General features: G+C 42.4%; 1 protein-coding gene across 1 annotated transcript in view; it reads left to right on the forward strand.

Moving 5' to 3' along the window:
* Positions 1-17783, forward strand: part of LOC127619812 (CUB and sushi domain-containing protein 3-like) — a 639489-nt gene that overhangs the window by 528064 nt on the left and 93642 nt on the right. Inside the window, exons 40-45 of the mRNA XM_052092811.1 lie at positions 183-299; positions 400-609; positions 1627-1815; positions 3388-3565; positions 6579-6724; positions 17252-17332. Coding sequence (XP_051948771.1) covers positions 183-299; positions 400-609; positions 1627-1815; positions 3388-3565; positions 6579-6724; positions 17252-17332 — 921 coding nt within the window. The remainder of the gene's footprint in view (positions 1-182; positions 300-399; positions 610-1626; positions 1816-3387; positions 3566-6578; positions 6725-17251; positions 17333-17783) is intronic.

Below are 17783 nucleotides of genomic sequence, written 5' to 3' on the forward strand. Positions count from 1 at the left end.
TTGTCGGCACTTTTAAATTGGTCCTGTATCTGAACTATCCTTTTAATGACAAATGTATAGGGAGACATATACACTTCTGTTTCTCAGTAGAGAACGCAATCTGTAGGTACAACATGGCCATGTGCATCAATAGTATATAATTTTCCTGTCGGTAAAATTTATCTTTATCTGGATATTCACAGCCCATTGTGGTGGAGCCATGACAGATGTTAGCGGAGTTATTCTGAGCCCTGGTTTTCCTGGAAACTACCCAAGTGGTCTGGACTGCACCTGGACAGTCACGCTTCCCATTGGCTTTGGTACATGCATTTCATTACACTTTGCAGGAATGAGCTAACTATTAAGTAATACTCATGGCCCTTTATCAGTGTTAATTATTGCTGTTCATATGTTGTTTAGGAATCCATGTGCAGTTCCTGAACTTCTCCACCGAGGCCATCCATGACTACCTAGAGATCCGCAGTGGGCCAACTGAGACAGGCACAGTGATTGACAGGTTCAGTGGACCGCAGGTTCCTGAGTCTCTGTTCAGCACCACCCATGAAACCAGCTTTTTCTTCCACAGTGACTATTCACAGAATAAGCCTGGATTTCACATTACATACCAAGGTGACAAGTTTTTACAAGATCCCTTTACTGTGTAGTAAAGTAAAGAGAGCATATATATCTAACTTTCCCCTCTAGAATGCATATGTAGGTAAACAATTATACAGTTAGATACATATTCTTTATAGCACTACTTCTTTATCAATGAGGAGACATTTTAATGATCATTTAAATTGTGTGTGAGTTTATGAATTTACTTATCATCTAATTGATCCGGTGGTCCTCCATCCACACATTGATTGACCTGGATGTGTGGCAAGGAAGCAAGTTTTCTTCCAGGATAACCTTGTACTTGGCTTGATCGGTGATGATCTTGGGGTGCTTCGGCAAGGCTAGAATTTTTCAGCCTTTTTCCGGAGGAACAATGCTCCTTGAACACATCCAGTTCAATCAAGGTGTTGATGGACGAACACCAGATCAAGACTCTGTCTTGGCTAGCCCAATCTCCAGACCTGAACCCCATTGTAAACCTCTGGAGTTTAATCAAGAGGAAGATGAATGGCCTCAAGCCATCAAACAAAGCCGAGCTGCTTGAATTTTTGCACCAAGAGTGGCATAAAGTCACCCAACAGCAATGTGAAATACTAATAGAGAGCATGCCAAGACACATGAAAACTATGATTGCAAATCAGGGCTATTCCACCAAATATTGATTTCTGAACTCTTCCTAAGTTAAAACATTAGTATTGTGTTATTTAAAAATGAATATGAACAAGGTTTGAAAACACTGCATCTTTTTGTTATTTTGACCAGTTATAATTTTTAGCAAATAAATGCTCTAAATTGAATTTGGGAGAAATGTTGTCAGTACTTTATAGAATAAAACAAAAATGTTAATTTTACTCAAACACGTAGCCATAAATAGTAAATACAGAGAAACTGATACTAATTTAAAGAATAATGACAAACTAAATGTTCACATAATCAAAGGCAATGCACCCACAAATACATTGTAGGATTAAAATGGGCCATTGTATTTATCCTTCGCACTCATTAATATGTTTTTGACTCTTTCTCCAGCCTATCAGCTGCAGAGCTGTCCTGACCCCCGACCCTTCAGGAATGGTATTGTTATAGGCAGTGACTTTAGTGTGGGCTTGACAGTGTCTTTCGAGTGCTTACCTGGTTACTCGCTCATTGGGGAGACCTCTCTAACCTGCCTCCATGGTATCAGTCGGAACTGGAACAATCCTATACCACGCTGTGAAGGTACTTACTGTTCTTACTGGAAGGTACAAGGCCTGTTATTAAATGAAGGTGTTTATATCCTGCCTTAATGCGGAATTGAAATTGAATGACCCCCAGTTTTTCATGCATGCAGCTGCTCATTGTAAGTTATTATAAAGTGTCACCAGTCACTTACAGCTGATGACATTATACGCTGATGTAAGAGATATGCTCGCGAGTGAGATTTATTGCATTATTTTAATAATATTACTAAAGGCACAATGTTAAACAGTGCCACACATCTTTATGACAAGAGCAAATATGCAATGCTTCAGTGGTCAACTTTATTTTCCAGAGCACAGTGAAGTGATGTCATTCCAGAACGATCACAGCTTAGAGATACAATTTTGAAGATAAAACCTTTTATACCTTTTAAAAAAAATTTCCCGAACCTGTACCGTTGTGCGCTGGATACACAACCTGGTGAATTCGGCAAAAGTCCAACTTTTACATTGACCCTGCCTCAATCCCCAGTTGTCCTTGTTTGGCCCAAGGGTAATGGCCAAAGGCCATTGGCCATTGGCCCTGAGAAAGCCCAGAGGCACGATGAAGCCCCAGAAGTGACAGTGGGAACTTAACTGGCAATGGCACACACTAGCACGCCCTCATATGGTCCGATAAATCAAATAAAAAAGCCTTTTTAAGGCCATTGATATGACTAGATTCATCAACAGGGATTAGTGATAAGGATTTTTTTCTACTGCCCAGTCATACTAGTACTAGTAGATTTTCACTTGCCCTTCCAATATTCTCGCTGGTCGCGCCACAAAAATTATAAATGTTATTTATAGTGAAATTTTTTGGATATGTGCCAGAAATAATATATTTAAGTATTCTTTACAAAAAACTATTTACAAAAATAATTTATTAGGTTTATTTGCAATAATAGCTGATAATTGTGTAGTTGTGATTTACTGTAACTCATGACAGTTATTCATAAACATAAATGATAACATTCCTAATTTGGGTATAATTTAAAAAGCTAATGCTTTCAAGACTATCACAATTCCTTTTCACAATTTTGGGGGTAAAGAACGTATCTAAGTCAGCTTGATAACATTACAGTACTTTTGTGACATATTTAACATTTATGCATTTGGCAAATGCTTTTATCCATAGCAACTTCCATTGCATTCAAGGCATACATTTTATCAGTTTGTGTGTTCCCTGGGAATTGAACCCACAATTCTGCCGTTACTAGCACCATGCTCTACCAACTAAGCTACAGGAACATACTGTATAGTTCAGCAGAATTCACAACAACAATATTTAATGCATCATTGAACATGATCAACAAACACAAGATGTAATGACTGCAGCAATGGCCCAGTCGGAAAAGCGACTGGTCCATTACCAGGCCTGAATCCTTCTCACACAAGACCCAAGTTAGTGGGCCATCCTTGTTGTTAAGCCCTGTATCACCATATTTGTCATGAACACAGTTCACGTCTTAAACATTTTAAGTGAAAAATAAATTAGTGCACCTTTAACTGACTTATAAACAAAATGTATGGTAATAACATACATTTTTCCTTCAACGTTTCTTTCCAAAAGCTCTGTGTGGCGGAAACATCACCTCCATGAATGGTACTATATTCTCTCCTGGTCACCCTGCTGAATACCCCAACTTCCAGGATTGTGTGTGGAGTGTCAGGGTGCCCCCTGGAAATGGCATCTACATCAACTTCACTGTCCTCAGCACTGAGCCCATCTACGACTACATCACCGTATGGTAAACTCTCAAATGAATCTCATGAATATGTGATGATGAACTTATTAGGAGTAAATTAATATTCATCAGACTATGATCAATAATAATGACACAGGAAGAAGTAGGCCTCCTCTGTTGAGAGATGGGAACACAAATGTGGATAAATGATTGCAAATGGTTTTCAAGACTGCTTCTGAGCCACAGGAACAGAGGGTCTTTTGTGGCCAAATGCAAAACGTCCTTGAAAGCAAGACATTCTCTTTCTGTGTGCAAAACAGCTTTGTAGTCCCTTGGAGAGCACCAAAGCACACTTGTATTTGAGGAAAGAAATCATCTTTTAAATCCAACAAAACCACTTTCAGGGCTAGCTGCCACCCCGTTTGCTTGGCTAGGCATCACAGTATCCCTCAGCTCTATTTGCAAACATTTAGGGGTCAATTGCAAAGTTAGGGGTACATGTTCAGGATTATATTCCGTTTTTGATTTTGCGTATCAACATAGTGTCTTGAAATGGTCAAATTTGGTCTAAATCAGCAAATCAGTCTAAATCAAACTGTCCTAATCCAGTAATAATAAGCAACTGGAAAGGTAATGGAAAGTCGTGGAAATGTAGGTTTAAAAATTTGATGTACATATTTGTAATATATATATATTTAACCTTTACATTTTAGTTTAATATTTCCTATATATGTATTAAAATCTATAAATGTATTAAAAGTTTCAGCAAACTAGCAGAGTTACAGATTTCCTTTGTATTTATTTTTCTTCTGAGTGTTGTCTTTTTAACCTTTTATGAAAAGATTTTGCTAATTGGGTATGCTGCACTTTATTTGCCTTCAATGGATGCTGGGTTTGTCTCCTCATGGAAAGTAAGCCCATTTGCTTTGGTGTTTTAAATACACATGTGAGACTCTAAAGTGTGTCTTCAAACAAAAAAAAATATTTGGTGGTTTAGCAAGATCAATATAAATCACATAATTAAAGAATAATCAAACAACAATTTAGATTTTATGCTTAGAGTGCTTTGAGTAAAAAGTTCCTAAATACATCCCCCAGGCTTTGGAGAAACAACATAGGCCTCAAGATGTTTTTTTGTAGCACAGCATGCAACTTTTTAAGTTATTGTTGTGCAGTGGGGTGTAAAAGTTGGAGACTGCATAAGAAATCTTTGATATCTTTTCAACTTTGAAGTTTTAGAATTTTGAAAAAGTTTATCTATGACATGAAATGAAGAAGAAATATTTAAGATTCTCCTATATTTCCATCACCAATCAAATATTAGAAAATGTTTGACTTTGACCATGTTAACTCCTTATTACAAAAGATCAGCACACAAGATGCTTTTCGGAATTTTGTCAGATCATGCTAGGATAACATGGATCATCAGGTTTTGAACTCAAGCTGTCATTAAAGCAAAAGAGTTGCATACCAAATTCTATGAAATGTTGAAATTCATAAAAAAAAAATTACAATTTCAATTTTCACTCATAATTAAATCATATTTAAAAATGCAAAATAGAAGCATTTTAACTAGTGGTCTCTAGATTTTGTATCCCACTGTATATGTTATTGATATATTTCTAAAGGAGGTACTGACAATGGCAGGCGTTTGCAGGGTTTGTGTTCTCACAGAGTCAGTTTAGGCTGTTCAGTGTTTTGAAATAGCTGAAGCTTTTGGCTTATTGTCCTTCACATCATTGTGACGCCCAGTTGCGGGGGAGATGAAATAATGCATTGAATGAATCCAATAATTAATGTAATCTGTTCACTTTTCAAATCAGAGTTCCCTCGTTTAAGTAAAGTTCCAGAGGGTATTTTTTATTTATTAATGGCTTCTGCACACCCTGCACTCTTGGTTGTTTTAAATAATGCATTTTCAGCAGAAATAGAGGTTACATTATTGCATTTATTTATTTATTTTCTCTACACTGTTTGGAATAGAGATTGTATTTACATTGTTAGTTGAAGTGCTTCAATCTGTCCTGAAGCCTAAAATACCATATACATTTAATAGATCATACAAGTATACACCATTCTGTCTAGCTTTCTCTTTGTACTATATCAGTTCCTTAGTGTGCGCTCCTGTGACCATCTCATGTATCATAGGTGACCTATAAAACAGTGTCTTTTGGTTCATTAGTCCAGCCCTATATCGTAGATGCACATACAAAGGCTTTAGCACAAAACCACCATGCATTTCTGCTGGGCTGACTTATTGTAAAGAGATAGCTATGGAAGGAGGAGAGCTTAATAAACTGCAAGACATATAGAAATGACTGTCTATTTTGGAGCCGAGCATCTAGGTCATAGTTTCTTTCAGTCAATAATAGGGAAAATATTGCTGTCTTCGCTTAAAGTCCCATTTCAGACACTATGGCTCATAAAAGCAGCGTTCAGCGATAAACTGTGCAGCGATCAGTCTTAAACTATGAAGCACATAGTTTATTTGCTCGCCATGTAATTGCATAGTCATTATTTTTGCTGGGCCACTGGGTTAAAGTTCCATTTCAGATACTTTAGTTCATAAAAGCAACCTTAAGAAATATACTACAATGGAAATCAGACTTAAACCATGAAATATTTCATTTATGTTCTCACAGAGTAATTGCATAATCACATTTTTTGCCGGGCTACTGTATAGTGTAAGTGTTTGAGAACATGCTCAATACATTTTGAGGGTGTAAAAAGTCCATTTAAAAACAAGCAAATTGGATTTCTGAAAGTGCAATTGGACCCATCTGTCTGAAATTCCCACTGCTCAACGGATGTCTATGTTAGAGTAAATTTCAGCAAAAGGTTTAAGGAATACTTATAATACACCCAAAATTATAATATATTGCGACACACACAATCCCAGCTGAAAACTATTGATTTACTAGAGTCTTTACTAGCTGTTTCAGACGACACAACGTTGTATCTGTAAACTGTATATTTATAACATTAAATGAGTTAGACCTGCCTTAATTATAAATAATCAGTTCAGATATTCTAGATGTAGTCATGAATAAAATGTTTATATTTCAAATTTTTGCAGGGATGGTCCAGACCAGAGCTCTCCACAGATTGGTCAGTTCAGTGGTAACACAGCGCTGGAGTCGGTCTACAGCACATCCAATCAGATTCTCATCAAGTTTCACAGCGACTTCAGTGGAAGTGGTTTCTTTGTGCTCAGTTACCATGGTGAGACTCTATATATATATACAGGCATTTGGCTTTTATTGTACAGGAGAATATAGAAGTGACTGGAAACAATGGTTAAATGTCTCTGGGGTGGGCATCTTTGAGTACATACATCACCCTCCATGCCACGTTGTTGATACAAACCTCTGATAACCAAATCGGTTACCTCCTCTACAAAACAGAAGACATTGTATTTAATTTGACAGAAATGTAAATAAGGCTGTGAGGAATAGAATTGCATTCTACACAATTTATCATACTTTTTTATATTTATCAAAAACCTTGGAAAACATGGGTTGTGAAAATTGGACATAGACCTGGACATTAGACCACAGAAATTAAAGGTATTGTTCACCGAAAATTTTTATTTTCTCATCATTTACTCACCCTCGTGTCATCCCAAATATGTATGGCTTTCTTTCTTCTGCTGAACACAAATTAAGAATATCTCACCTCTGTATGTCCATACAATTGTCCACACAAACTTTGAAGGACAAAAAAGCTTATTAAGGCAGCATAAAAGTAATCCATATGACTCCAGTGGTTAAATCCATGTCTTCAGAAGCGATATACATCACATATAATAGAAACATATCAATATTTAAGTCCTTTTTACTATAACTATCCTCTTTCACATTCTTCATTTGTTTTTGGTGATTTGCATTTTTGTGCATATTGCCTCCTACTGGGCAGGGAGGAGAATTAATAGTAAAAAAAAATACTTAAATATTGATCTGTTTCTCACCCACACCTAACATATCGCTTCTGAAGATATAAATTTAACCACTGGAGTCATATGGATTACTTTTGCCATTATGCTGCCTTTTTGTGATTTTTATACCTTTAAAGTTCTGGCCACCATTCACTTGCATTGTATGGACCTTTGTTTATATTCAGCAGAAGAAAGAAAGTCATACACATCTGGTATGGCATGAATGTGAGCAAATTATGAGAATTTTTTTTTTTTTGTGAACTATCCCTTTAAAACTGTTTTACCCATTAAACAGAATTTATGTCCATCCTTCACAGCCTCATTTTCATTCACATTAAATGACGATGGCATCTTCCATGGATAAGGTCAATTGAGCCAGTTTTGTCAGCTGTAACTGTTACATAATTGTAGCCGTAAAATGTAGTATTTTTCACACTTTCTAAGTACAAGTTTCATGTTCTGATCTTGCAGCCTCATGTATACTGTATGATAACTACTTTAACATACTCACATGTCTATATAAATGATTGCTTAGGCTTGTTTCATTTTAATCTAACTAAATTGTGTAAGACTCTTATCAAGCCCAGAACCAGGAATTACCTGCAAACAGTATTATAAAATTGGTGCATTCTGTTTCAACAATTGTTTGTCTACACAGTGTGTCTGAATCATTTCTAATTTGTTCACCTCTCTCCCCAACATCATATGCAGCTACGTTCTAACTAACAGGCACTCAAACTGGCTTGCTTTTACACTGATTATATTGGCATAAGTTGGGCCTCTGAGTAGTATTTATGGTTTGTTACATGCTTTAAGACTGATCCCCTGCCCATGTCAGTTGTCACTCAGGGCTAATTATTCTCGAGACCCATTGAGGCAAATTACCATTTCAGGCTGTGTGTTACGCTAACAATCACATCAAACACAATTGTATAGCCACATACTCCAGTTAACACTGGTTTTCTTACTTTTTCCAATGTTATTCTATGCAATTAAATACATAAAGAGGCATTTTTTGCTTTGAGAGTTTCATAAAATATCTGCTGTTTGTGGTAATTTGATTATTCACTTTTAGGAAATGCTAATAATGAGGATCAGGTGAGGTATGGGGTTCATTTTATAAGTCTAAAAAATGTACATTCAGATGCACTAACTTAAAGCGATTATGAACACTTTGTTAAAGTAACATGCCATTAGAAACCCCAGATTTGACTACAGGTAAGGGGTATAAATGTATAATTTCTGAAATATAGTATAATTAATTAATTATCCTAACTGTAGGCTGTTTGTGTAAAGAATCAGACAAGTCGGGCAGATCCATTTGCAACAATGTTTTTAATGGGCAGACTTCAAGGAAACGTAACTTCTCATCAATGAGCAAACACAGGGGAAAGGTCTAGTCTGATGCCCGGGGAAGGGTTAAACTCAGGCAAAGGAGTCCGGCTGGATCCGAGATCGGCAGTCGGCGACAGAGAGGCGTGAAACAGGCTTGGTTCGGGGCAGGCGGCGAGATATCAGAGTCCGGTAGCAGGCACGGGTCGTTAGGCAGGCTGCAGACAGGCAGAAAGGTTAGTAACAGGCTGGGATCGGAACAATAGAATCACTCAGAAAACGCTCAGACATGCAACATGGGGTGAAACAATACTTCGCACTGGATGCTGAGTTAACAAGGCTTAATGATCAATACTGTGCTGAAGCATGAGGCACTTAGTATTCAGGGGAGAGAGCGCGAGAGTGCGTGGAGTTGGCAGAGCTGGGCGCCGTAACAGAGCCCCCCTCCTGCGAGCGTCTCCTGGCGCGAGGGAACTGATGACGGCGAGGTCTGCCTCGAGGTCGAGGAGCCGGTCTATCAGGGTGATTGCGGTGAAAGTCTTGAGTGAGGGACAGGTCTAGTATATCCCTGGCGTGGATCCAGGAACGTTCCTCTGGCCCAAAGCCCTCCCAATCAACGAGGTATTGAAGATGCCCGCCTCGACGTCTAGAGTTCAGCAGACGATGCACTTGGTAGGTCTCTTCACCCTCTACCTGGATAGGTCGGGTAGCCGTCTCCTCTGAGTCCTCTCTGCGCCCTACAGATTGGGCGGCAGCTGGTTTGAGCAGGGAGACGTGGAACGTGGGTGAGACGCGCATGTGTCTGGGCAGGTCAAGACGAAACGACACAGGAGTGATTTCACGGACGATCTTGAATGGACCCAAGAATCTCGGACTTAGCTTTTTGCAGGGCAGCCGGAGGCGTAGGTCTCGTGTGGATAGCCACACCCATTGGCCGGGTTGGTAAACAGGTCCTGCCCTGCGGTGCCTGTCTGCCCTCTCCTTGCCGCGTCTTATCGCACGCTGGAGGTGAGTGTGGGCCAGGTTCCAGGTCCTCTCACTCCGCCGGAGCCAATCATCCACGGCAGGGACGCTGGTGGACTCACCTGACCAAGGGAACAGTGGGGGCTGGAATCCGAGGACGCACTGAAAAGGGGTCATCCCGGTAGAGTGCTTGCGGATGGAGTTCTGGGCATATTCAGCCCACATCAAGAAACGATGCCAATCCCCCTGCTGACGATGGCAGTAGGAGCGGAGGAAGCGGGAAATCTCCTGGTTGAGGCGCTCCAATTGTCCGTTGGCCTGGGGGTGGTACCCCGATGTGAGACTCACGTTGATCTGTAGTCTCCCACAGAAGGCATTCCAGACGCGGGAAGTGAACTGGGGTCCCCTGTCAGACACAATGTCCTCTGGTAACCCGTAGAACCGAAAGACATAGTTACACAGATGTTCCGCCGTCTGCAGAGCGGTGGGTAGCCTGGGGAGCAGGATGAGTCGGCATGCCTTAGAGAAGCGGTCGATGACGGTGAGAATGGTTGTGTAGCCCTCGGAGGGAGGCAGATCCATGATGAAGTCCACTGCGATGTGGGACCAAGGCCGTTGGGGAACAGGCAGGGGTTGAAGGAGGCCTGCGGGTAGCAGTCGAGAGGACTTCTGGGTGTTACAGACTCTACAGAGGCGAATGAATTCGCTCGCGTCTCGAGTGAGCGTGGGCCACCAGTACCGGTTCTGAAGGAGCTGGGTCGTGGCCGTGATTCCGGGGTGCCCGGAACAGGGAAGGACGTGCACGTGGCTCATCACTTTGTCGCGGAGGGTTTCTGGTACAAAGATCCTCCCAGTGGGGCAGCCCGAGGGAATTTCGAGGTCAGCGTGGGCTGAGCGCACTCGGTCTCGAGGTCCCATTGAACTGGTCCGAGGACGAGAGCTGGGTTGATAATGGGTTCTGGGGTCAGGACCTCCGTTTCGGAGTCGAACAGGCGAGACAGAGAATCAGCCTTGGTGTTCTTCGAACCGGGACGGTAACTCACTGTGAAGTGGAACCAGGAAAAGAAAAGAGACCACCGCGCTTGGCGTGCGTTCAGTCTCTTGGCTGTACGCAGGTACTCCAGATTCTTGTGATCTGTATACACGGAGAATGAGTGAGTCGCTCCCTCAAGCCAATGGCGCCACTCCTCGAACGCTGACTTCATCGCTAACAACTCGCGGTCCCCAACGTCATAGTTCCTCTCTGCTGAACTCAACTTCCTGGAGTAGAAGGCGCAGGGATACAGCTTGGGAGGGTCACCCTGGCACTGAGAGAGTACTGCTCCTAGCCCGGTGTTCGAAGCGTCCACCTCCACCACGAAGGGTAGCTCAGGGTTAGGATGGCGCAGGATGGGAGCAGAAGTGAAGCTGTTCTTGAGCTGCTTAAAAGCCCGGGAGGCAGCCTCGTTCCAAGCTAGCCCTCTCGTGCCCTTCCGAACCAGAGCTGTTAACGGGGCTGCTACGGAGCTGAAGCCTCTGATGAAGCGGCGATAGAAATTGGCGAAGCCTAGGAAGCGTTGCAACCCCTTTAGGGTGGAGGGTTGGGGCCAGTCTACGACTGCTCTCACCTTATTCTCATCCATGGCCACGCCCTCCGGGCGGATGACGTACCCCAGAAAGGTTGTCGAGATCTGATGGAAGTCACACTTCTCTATCTTGGAGTAGAGTTGGAACCGAAGGAGCCTCTGAAGTACCGCGCGGACATGCTGGATGTGGGCTTCAAGGGTGTCAGAATAAATCAAAATGTCGTCTATATAGACGATTACATTTTGGTGGAGCAGGTCACGGAGGACGTCGTTGACGAAGGATTGGAAGACGGCAGGGCTGTTAGAAAGGCCGAAAGGCATGACGAGATATTCATAGTGCCCAGTGCTCGTGGAGAAGGCAGTCTTCCATTCGTCCCCCTCTCGGATTCGAACCAGGTTATAGGCGGAGCGCAGGTCCAGCTTGGTGTTATATCTGGCTGTGTGAAGAAGCTCTAGAGCGGCCGGTACCAGCGGTAGTGGGTAACGAAACTTAACGGTACATTCGTTCAGGGCTCTGTAGTCGATGCAGGGTCGCAGTCCTCCATCTTTTTTCTTGACGAAGAAGAACCCAGCTGACAGAGGGGAAGTGGAGGGACGGATGAACCCCTTTGCGAGCTCCTCCTCCACGTATTTCCGCATGGCCTTGGTCTCAGGTTGGGACAGTGAGAAGATGCGGCCTCTGGGTGGTGTGTTATTGGGTACGAGGTCTATGGCGCAGTCGTATTCCCGATGGGGCGGTAGCTTGGTGGCTTTGATCTTGCTGAAGACCTCGGCTAGATTGTGGTATACGGTGGGTAGGCGAGATAGCACGGCGTCGTCTCGGGGTTCGGTAATGCCTTGGACCTTTAAGGGTTTGACGACAGACAGACACCTCGAAAAGCATCTCTCTCCCCAGCTGATAATCTGCCCGGTAGTCCACTCCAACTGAGGGTTGTGCTTCCTTAGCCAGGGTAAGCCCAGGATGACCGGAGTGTGGGGAGCTTGGAGAACGCAGAACTGGACCTCCTCATGATGGAGCTGGCCGGTACGCATGCGAAGCGCCTGGGTCATGGGCGTGATGCGCCCTGTGCCGAGTGGACGTCCGTCGACAGCCTCTACTGACAGCGGTGGTGTGCAAGGAATGAGGGCTACATCGTGAACCTGGGCAAAAACTTTAGACATGAAATTACCGGCTGCCCCGGAGTCAACTAGGGCGACGGCATTGACAGGTTGCCCCTTTATAGTGAATTCTAGAGGCACTGACACACAGGTGAGAGGATTTAAACAGTCACGGGTTAGACTCACCGTGGTTCTGTCCTTGTGTGCAGGTCGCAGAGGGCAGTGTAGACGGAAATGACCGGAACCCCCGCAGTACAGACACAGGTTCAGGGACCGGCGGCGCTCCCTCTCCTCCTTGGAGATGTGCGAGGCGTTGATCTGCATAGGCTCGTAGGTCTCAGCAGACAAGTTAGAAGCACGTGGTGCGGGGCTGACGCGCATGGCACTCGTGGGACGGAGACTGGGACGTCGTGAGCGCATCAGGTTGTCCAGCTGGATGGTGAGGTGGACAAACTGATCCAAATTCTTTCCTTCGTCGCAACAGGCCAGCTCCGCTTGCAAATCGTGTCAGAGACCCCTTCGGAAGACCACCTTGAGAGCGTTCTCCGTCCAATTGGTTTGGGCTGCTAGCGTACGAAATTACTCGTACTCTGAGGCGGGCGATCTCCCCTGTGAGAGTTCCAAGAGAAGATCCTCGGCTCCCTTTCCCTCCTTGGCATGCTCGAACACAGCTTGGAAACGTTCCAGAAATTCTCCGTAGGAAGAGAAGGCGGACCCATCTGGTTTCCAAACCGCGGTGATCCACTCCAACGCGCGACCGGTGAGTAGCGTGCACATGAAGGCGATTTTGCTGGCATCAGTGGCGTGCAGGGCCGTCTGCTGGGCGAGATACAAAGAGCATTGAAGAATAAAGCCTCTGCATTTACCTGGGTCACCCTCATACCTCTCAGGGCGCGCGAGGTGCGGGTTGGAGCTCGCAGTGCGGCTGGTCTAGTGAGAGAGGCAGCGCGTGAATGTTGGAGCGGCCGTGGGTGCCGCGATGGATTTCTGCAGGGCTCGTACCGCTGAGACCAATTCCTCTGTGAGTGTGGTCAGGCGGGATAACTGGTGATGATGGGCGGCCAGCTGAGAGGCTTGGTTGGTGACAGCGGCCGACAGTGCAGTCATTGTCGCTGGATCCTTGTTCGGCGAAGTATTCTGTAAAGAATCAGACAAGTCGGGCAGATCCATTTGCAACAATGTTTTTTAATGGGCAGACTTCAAGGAAACCTAACTTCTCATCAATGAGCAAACACAGGGGAAAGGTCTAGTCTGATGCCCGGGGAAGGGTTAAACTCAGGCGAAGGAGTCCGGCTGGATCCGAGATCGGCAGTCGGCGACAGAGAGGCGTGAAACAGGCTTGGTTCGGGGCAGGCGGCGAGATATCAAAGTCCGGTAGCAGGCACGGGTCGTTAGGCAGGCTGCAGACAGGCAGAAAGTTTAGTAACAGGCTTGGATCAGAACAATAGAATCACTAAGAAAACGCTCAGACATGCAACATGGGGTGAAACAATACTTCGCACTGGATGCTGAGTTAACGAGGCAGATATAGTCTCAGGGCGAGAGTTTGATGCGGGACAGCTGTGCAGCAATCAAGGCTTAATGATCAATACTGTGCTGAAGCATGAGGCACTTAGTATTCAGGGGAGAGAGCGCGAGAGTGCGTGGAGTTGGCAGAGCTGGGCGCCGTAACAGTTTGCATTTGCCATACAACCTAGCAACTTGGCACATTAATATAAAATCACAGATGAGCATTTGTGGAAATTTTATAATGTTTTCAAACATCACTTATCCAATCAGATTTTAGAGTGGGACTTATCCATTTTATAAGTATGTTTAATGTTGTGTGTGTCACGATTTTATATTTGGGTGTAGATCTGTGTGTTGGCAGTTGTAAAGCCTATTTTTTCATAGATTTAAAAGGTTTTATACTTCAAAACATATTGTTTTATCACTCCATAGGTTTTGTTTTCTCTGCCCATCTTTTGTGGATTGAATAAGAACTGCAAATGACTCATTTTCCTTCTGCAGATGCTTTAGACTGTGATGTGCATGCATAACAAAGAGAAAAGAGTGTTTATATTTACTCAGATTTGCCCTGGGAATATGCCACTCCATCATAATGAGTTTAACTTTGATTCTTTTTCATTTGGAGTAAATGGGACACTGAGTTGAAAGACAAACTTTATTTCCAACCATCAGCTTTTATATAAATTGGTAGAAATTACTAGCCATTAAACTGAAATATTCATCCAGTATTTAGTATGTTATCTAGTCATATTTGGGCTCTGTCTGGCCTGCCAATCTGCTCTCTGATGTTGCATCCTCTAGTGTTTTAAAGCTAATCTAGCCAAAGCACCTTAGACAGGAATATATGGAATATGATCATGAGCTCGAAATGGGCTCTCAAATGTAGATATCAGGCCCCTTCAAATTCACTCAGGTTTATTTGCGAGGCTTTACTCAATATTCTGTCCAGACACCAAAGAGGTTGGGGAAGCACCGAGAAGACAATTTTTATGACATAATTCCAAAGTCTAATTCTAATGGAGCTCAGAAATACATCCGCTATCAACTTCCTCCTCCCTTGCTCCTTGATTCATTACAGAAAAACTCAAGGAAAAAGAACAAAAGGTCATTGCTTAAAAGATTAGTTCGGCCAAAAACTACTTAATTAAGAGACTTTTGTGGAAGAAAGAATGTCACATGGGTTTCCAACAACACTAAAGTGCGTAAATAATGACAATTGTAATTTTTTCTTTTTAAGTTTAATGTTAATTTTCACTGTCCTGTTTCACACTCCATTGAAAAGTGTCTTCTTGGGAAGTAAACTTGTGACTTTAGCCACTTGGCTATCGATCAGAGCTTCTACACTCAGCTCTCCAGGCTACCCTTTTTGTTGCCGTTCCATTTTGGCTACTTATCCCAAAACACAACAGGGAACTCATCAGCAAAAAGCTGAAAATCTGCCACATGCTAATTGTCCTTTAATAGTTAATTTTTTTTTCCAATCAGACTTCTGAAAGCTTGGCTCACCATTAGACAAGAAAAGACAAAGCTAGTGTCTTCTGCTTCCACTTGTCAGTTCCTGATGTCCTCAAGACGAGGAGCTCAAAGGCTTCTGACATCCATCTTAATCAGTCTGAAGTTTCGACAATTATAGCTTCACGTCGAACCTTGATTCAGCTTGTGTGTTCCAAGGTTCTGTTGCGTTCACTGATTTCATTAACATTAGAATAATTAGCACACCAAATGTGCTGCGCAAATCTACTCAGTAATTATCATCAACACTTACAGCTCTCTATATATTGTAAAAGAAAGGCTGCCGGGTTATTATACCCTCAGAACAAATGCATTACTCATAAATTGTCTTCCTGCAGTAAGTGATTAACTTATTATGCGAGTCAGTTTCTCGTGTATTGTTTTTAGCGATTGTAGCATCATGCTCACTTGCTAGGGCATGTATCTGCTTGTATCTATTTGCCAGTAATAGATGTGAACAACTGATAAGGCTCCATGCTAACAGTGCTGAGCAGGACCATTCTGGAGGCACTTTTCCACTGCACATTACGGTTCGACTCGCCTCAACTCTACTCGCTTAACTTTTCTGAGCTTGCATTTCCACTCCAGTTTAGTGCCGCATCAACATGGGTGGGATAATAGGCTGATCGTCAAAGTTGCGCCACCTCAACTGCCGTGACATCATTTTAAACATGACACAAACTCACCAAAACAATAATACAACCGCTAGCTGTTAGCTACTAGCTCATTGCCGTGGTTTTGCACACAGCCATTTCTTTTTTCCCAATTTGAAAGTTGCGTGAACAAATGATACTGCTATCGCTGTTACTAACTTTAAAACTAGCGGGTTGATGTCACGTATCGGAAATCCAGTGACGCTGGTAGTGACTATTCTCCCTGACCAATCAGTGATCTGCAGGATTTTGACGTCACATTTAGTATCGGCTCGGCTCACTTGGAACCTCGACCAAGGTGGTACTAAAAAAAGTATCAGGTACCATGTACTATCCCACAGTGGAGTCGAGTTGAAACAGTGCAGTGGAAAAGCCCCGATAGAGTGCTGTAATAGTCACTCTTCCATGAGCCTGTCACCCTACTTAATCTCATCATGATCTGTTACAGCAGGTTCCTCTGTCATTAGTACTGACTGGATGCCAGCACAACCCTGCACACCCCAAAATTTATTTGGAAACATGAGCCTCATTTAAAATGTTTGAATGTCATTGCATTATTGAACAAAATATCACACCAAGTGGCATTTATTTTAAAGGAATATAGCACAAACATGTCTTGCTTTTCAAGCATTTTAGTTTGGTTGTAAAACTGGGACATCTGTGTGGGAATTTTAGGGGAACTGACTGCATACATGTACTAAAGATCACAGTTGGTTAAAAGTATTTGCAAAGATGGTTCCGAAAACTCTTTGTCCTGGGACATTTCTAGCATAATTTGTTTGCAGATGCCATTTGGTATCTAGCATAGCATGTCAATATTTACCACTGGTTTCATACGTTTTATGTGTGACTTAAAGAGATAGTTCACCCAAAAATGAAAATTCTCTCATCACTTACACACTCTCATGCCATCCCAGATGTGTATGACTGTCTTTTTTCTGCAGAACACAAACAAAGATGTTTAGATGAATATCTTAGTTCTGTAGGTCCATACAATGCAAATGAATGGTGACCAGACCTTTGAAGCTCCAAAAATAACATAAAGGCCACATAAAAGTAATCCATAAGATTCCAGTGATTAAATCCATGTCTTCTGAAGACAAAATGTGAATGTAAAGACAGCATGAAGTGCTTGAATCTTTTTAAACTTTGTCATCTCCTCTTTCCTATTCTTTATCTACAGCCTACCAGTTACGAGTGTGCCAACCTCCATCAGAAGTGGCAAACGCAGATATCCTGATGGAGGACAATGAGTTGGAGATAGGTATGAATACACTGCATTTCTATTACATACACTGTATAAAATTTACTGTAGAATTAACAGGAATTACCTGGCAAATAAGTTGCCAATAAAGGGCTGTAAAAATGTTAATGTAACTGCTGTTAAACAAATTACAGTATAATACTGGAAAGCAATTTACAGCTAACTGTAATTATACTGAATTACAGTAGTTACATGACAACTAGAGTTGCCAATAAAATCCTGTAAATACTTATATAAGTTTTCTGTAAAATAGTTTTACAGTAAAATTGCTTGGAAACATGATCTATTACAATAGGAAATTGTAATATATTGTTTGCCACATTTAAATTCGTTAACATTTTTAGAATACACTGTATTTGAATTTCTTTACAAATCAATAAAACTAAAGTTGAAGCTGCTGCAAGTAAAACATTTATTAAAACTGACAGCATATTTGGTCATTAAGTAAATG

The sequence above is a fragment of the Xyrauchen texanus genome, chromosome 26 (assembly GCF_025860055.1).
Source record: "Xyrauchen texanus isolate HMW12.3.18 chromosome 26, RBS_HiC_50CHRs, whole genome shotgun sequence".
Lineage (NCBI taxonomy): Eukaryota > Metazoa > Chordata > Actinopteri > Cypriniformes > Catostomidae > Xyrauchen > Xyrauchen texanus.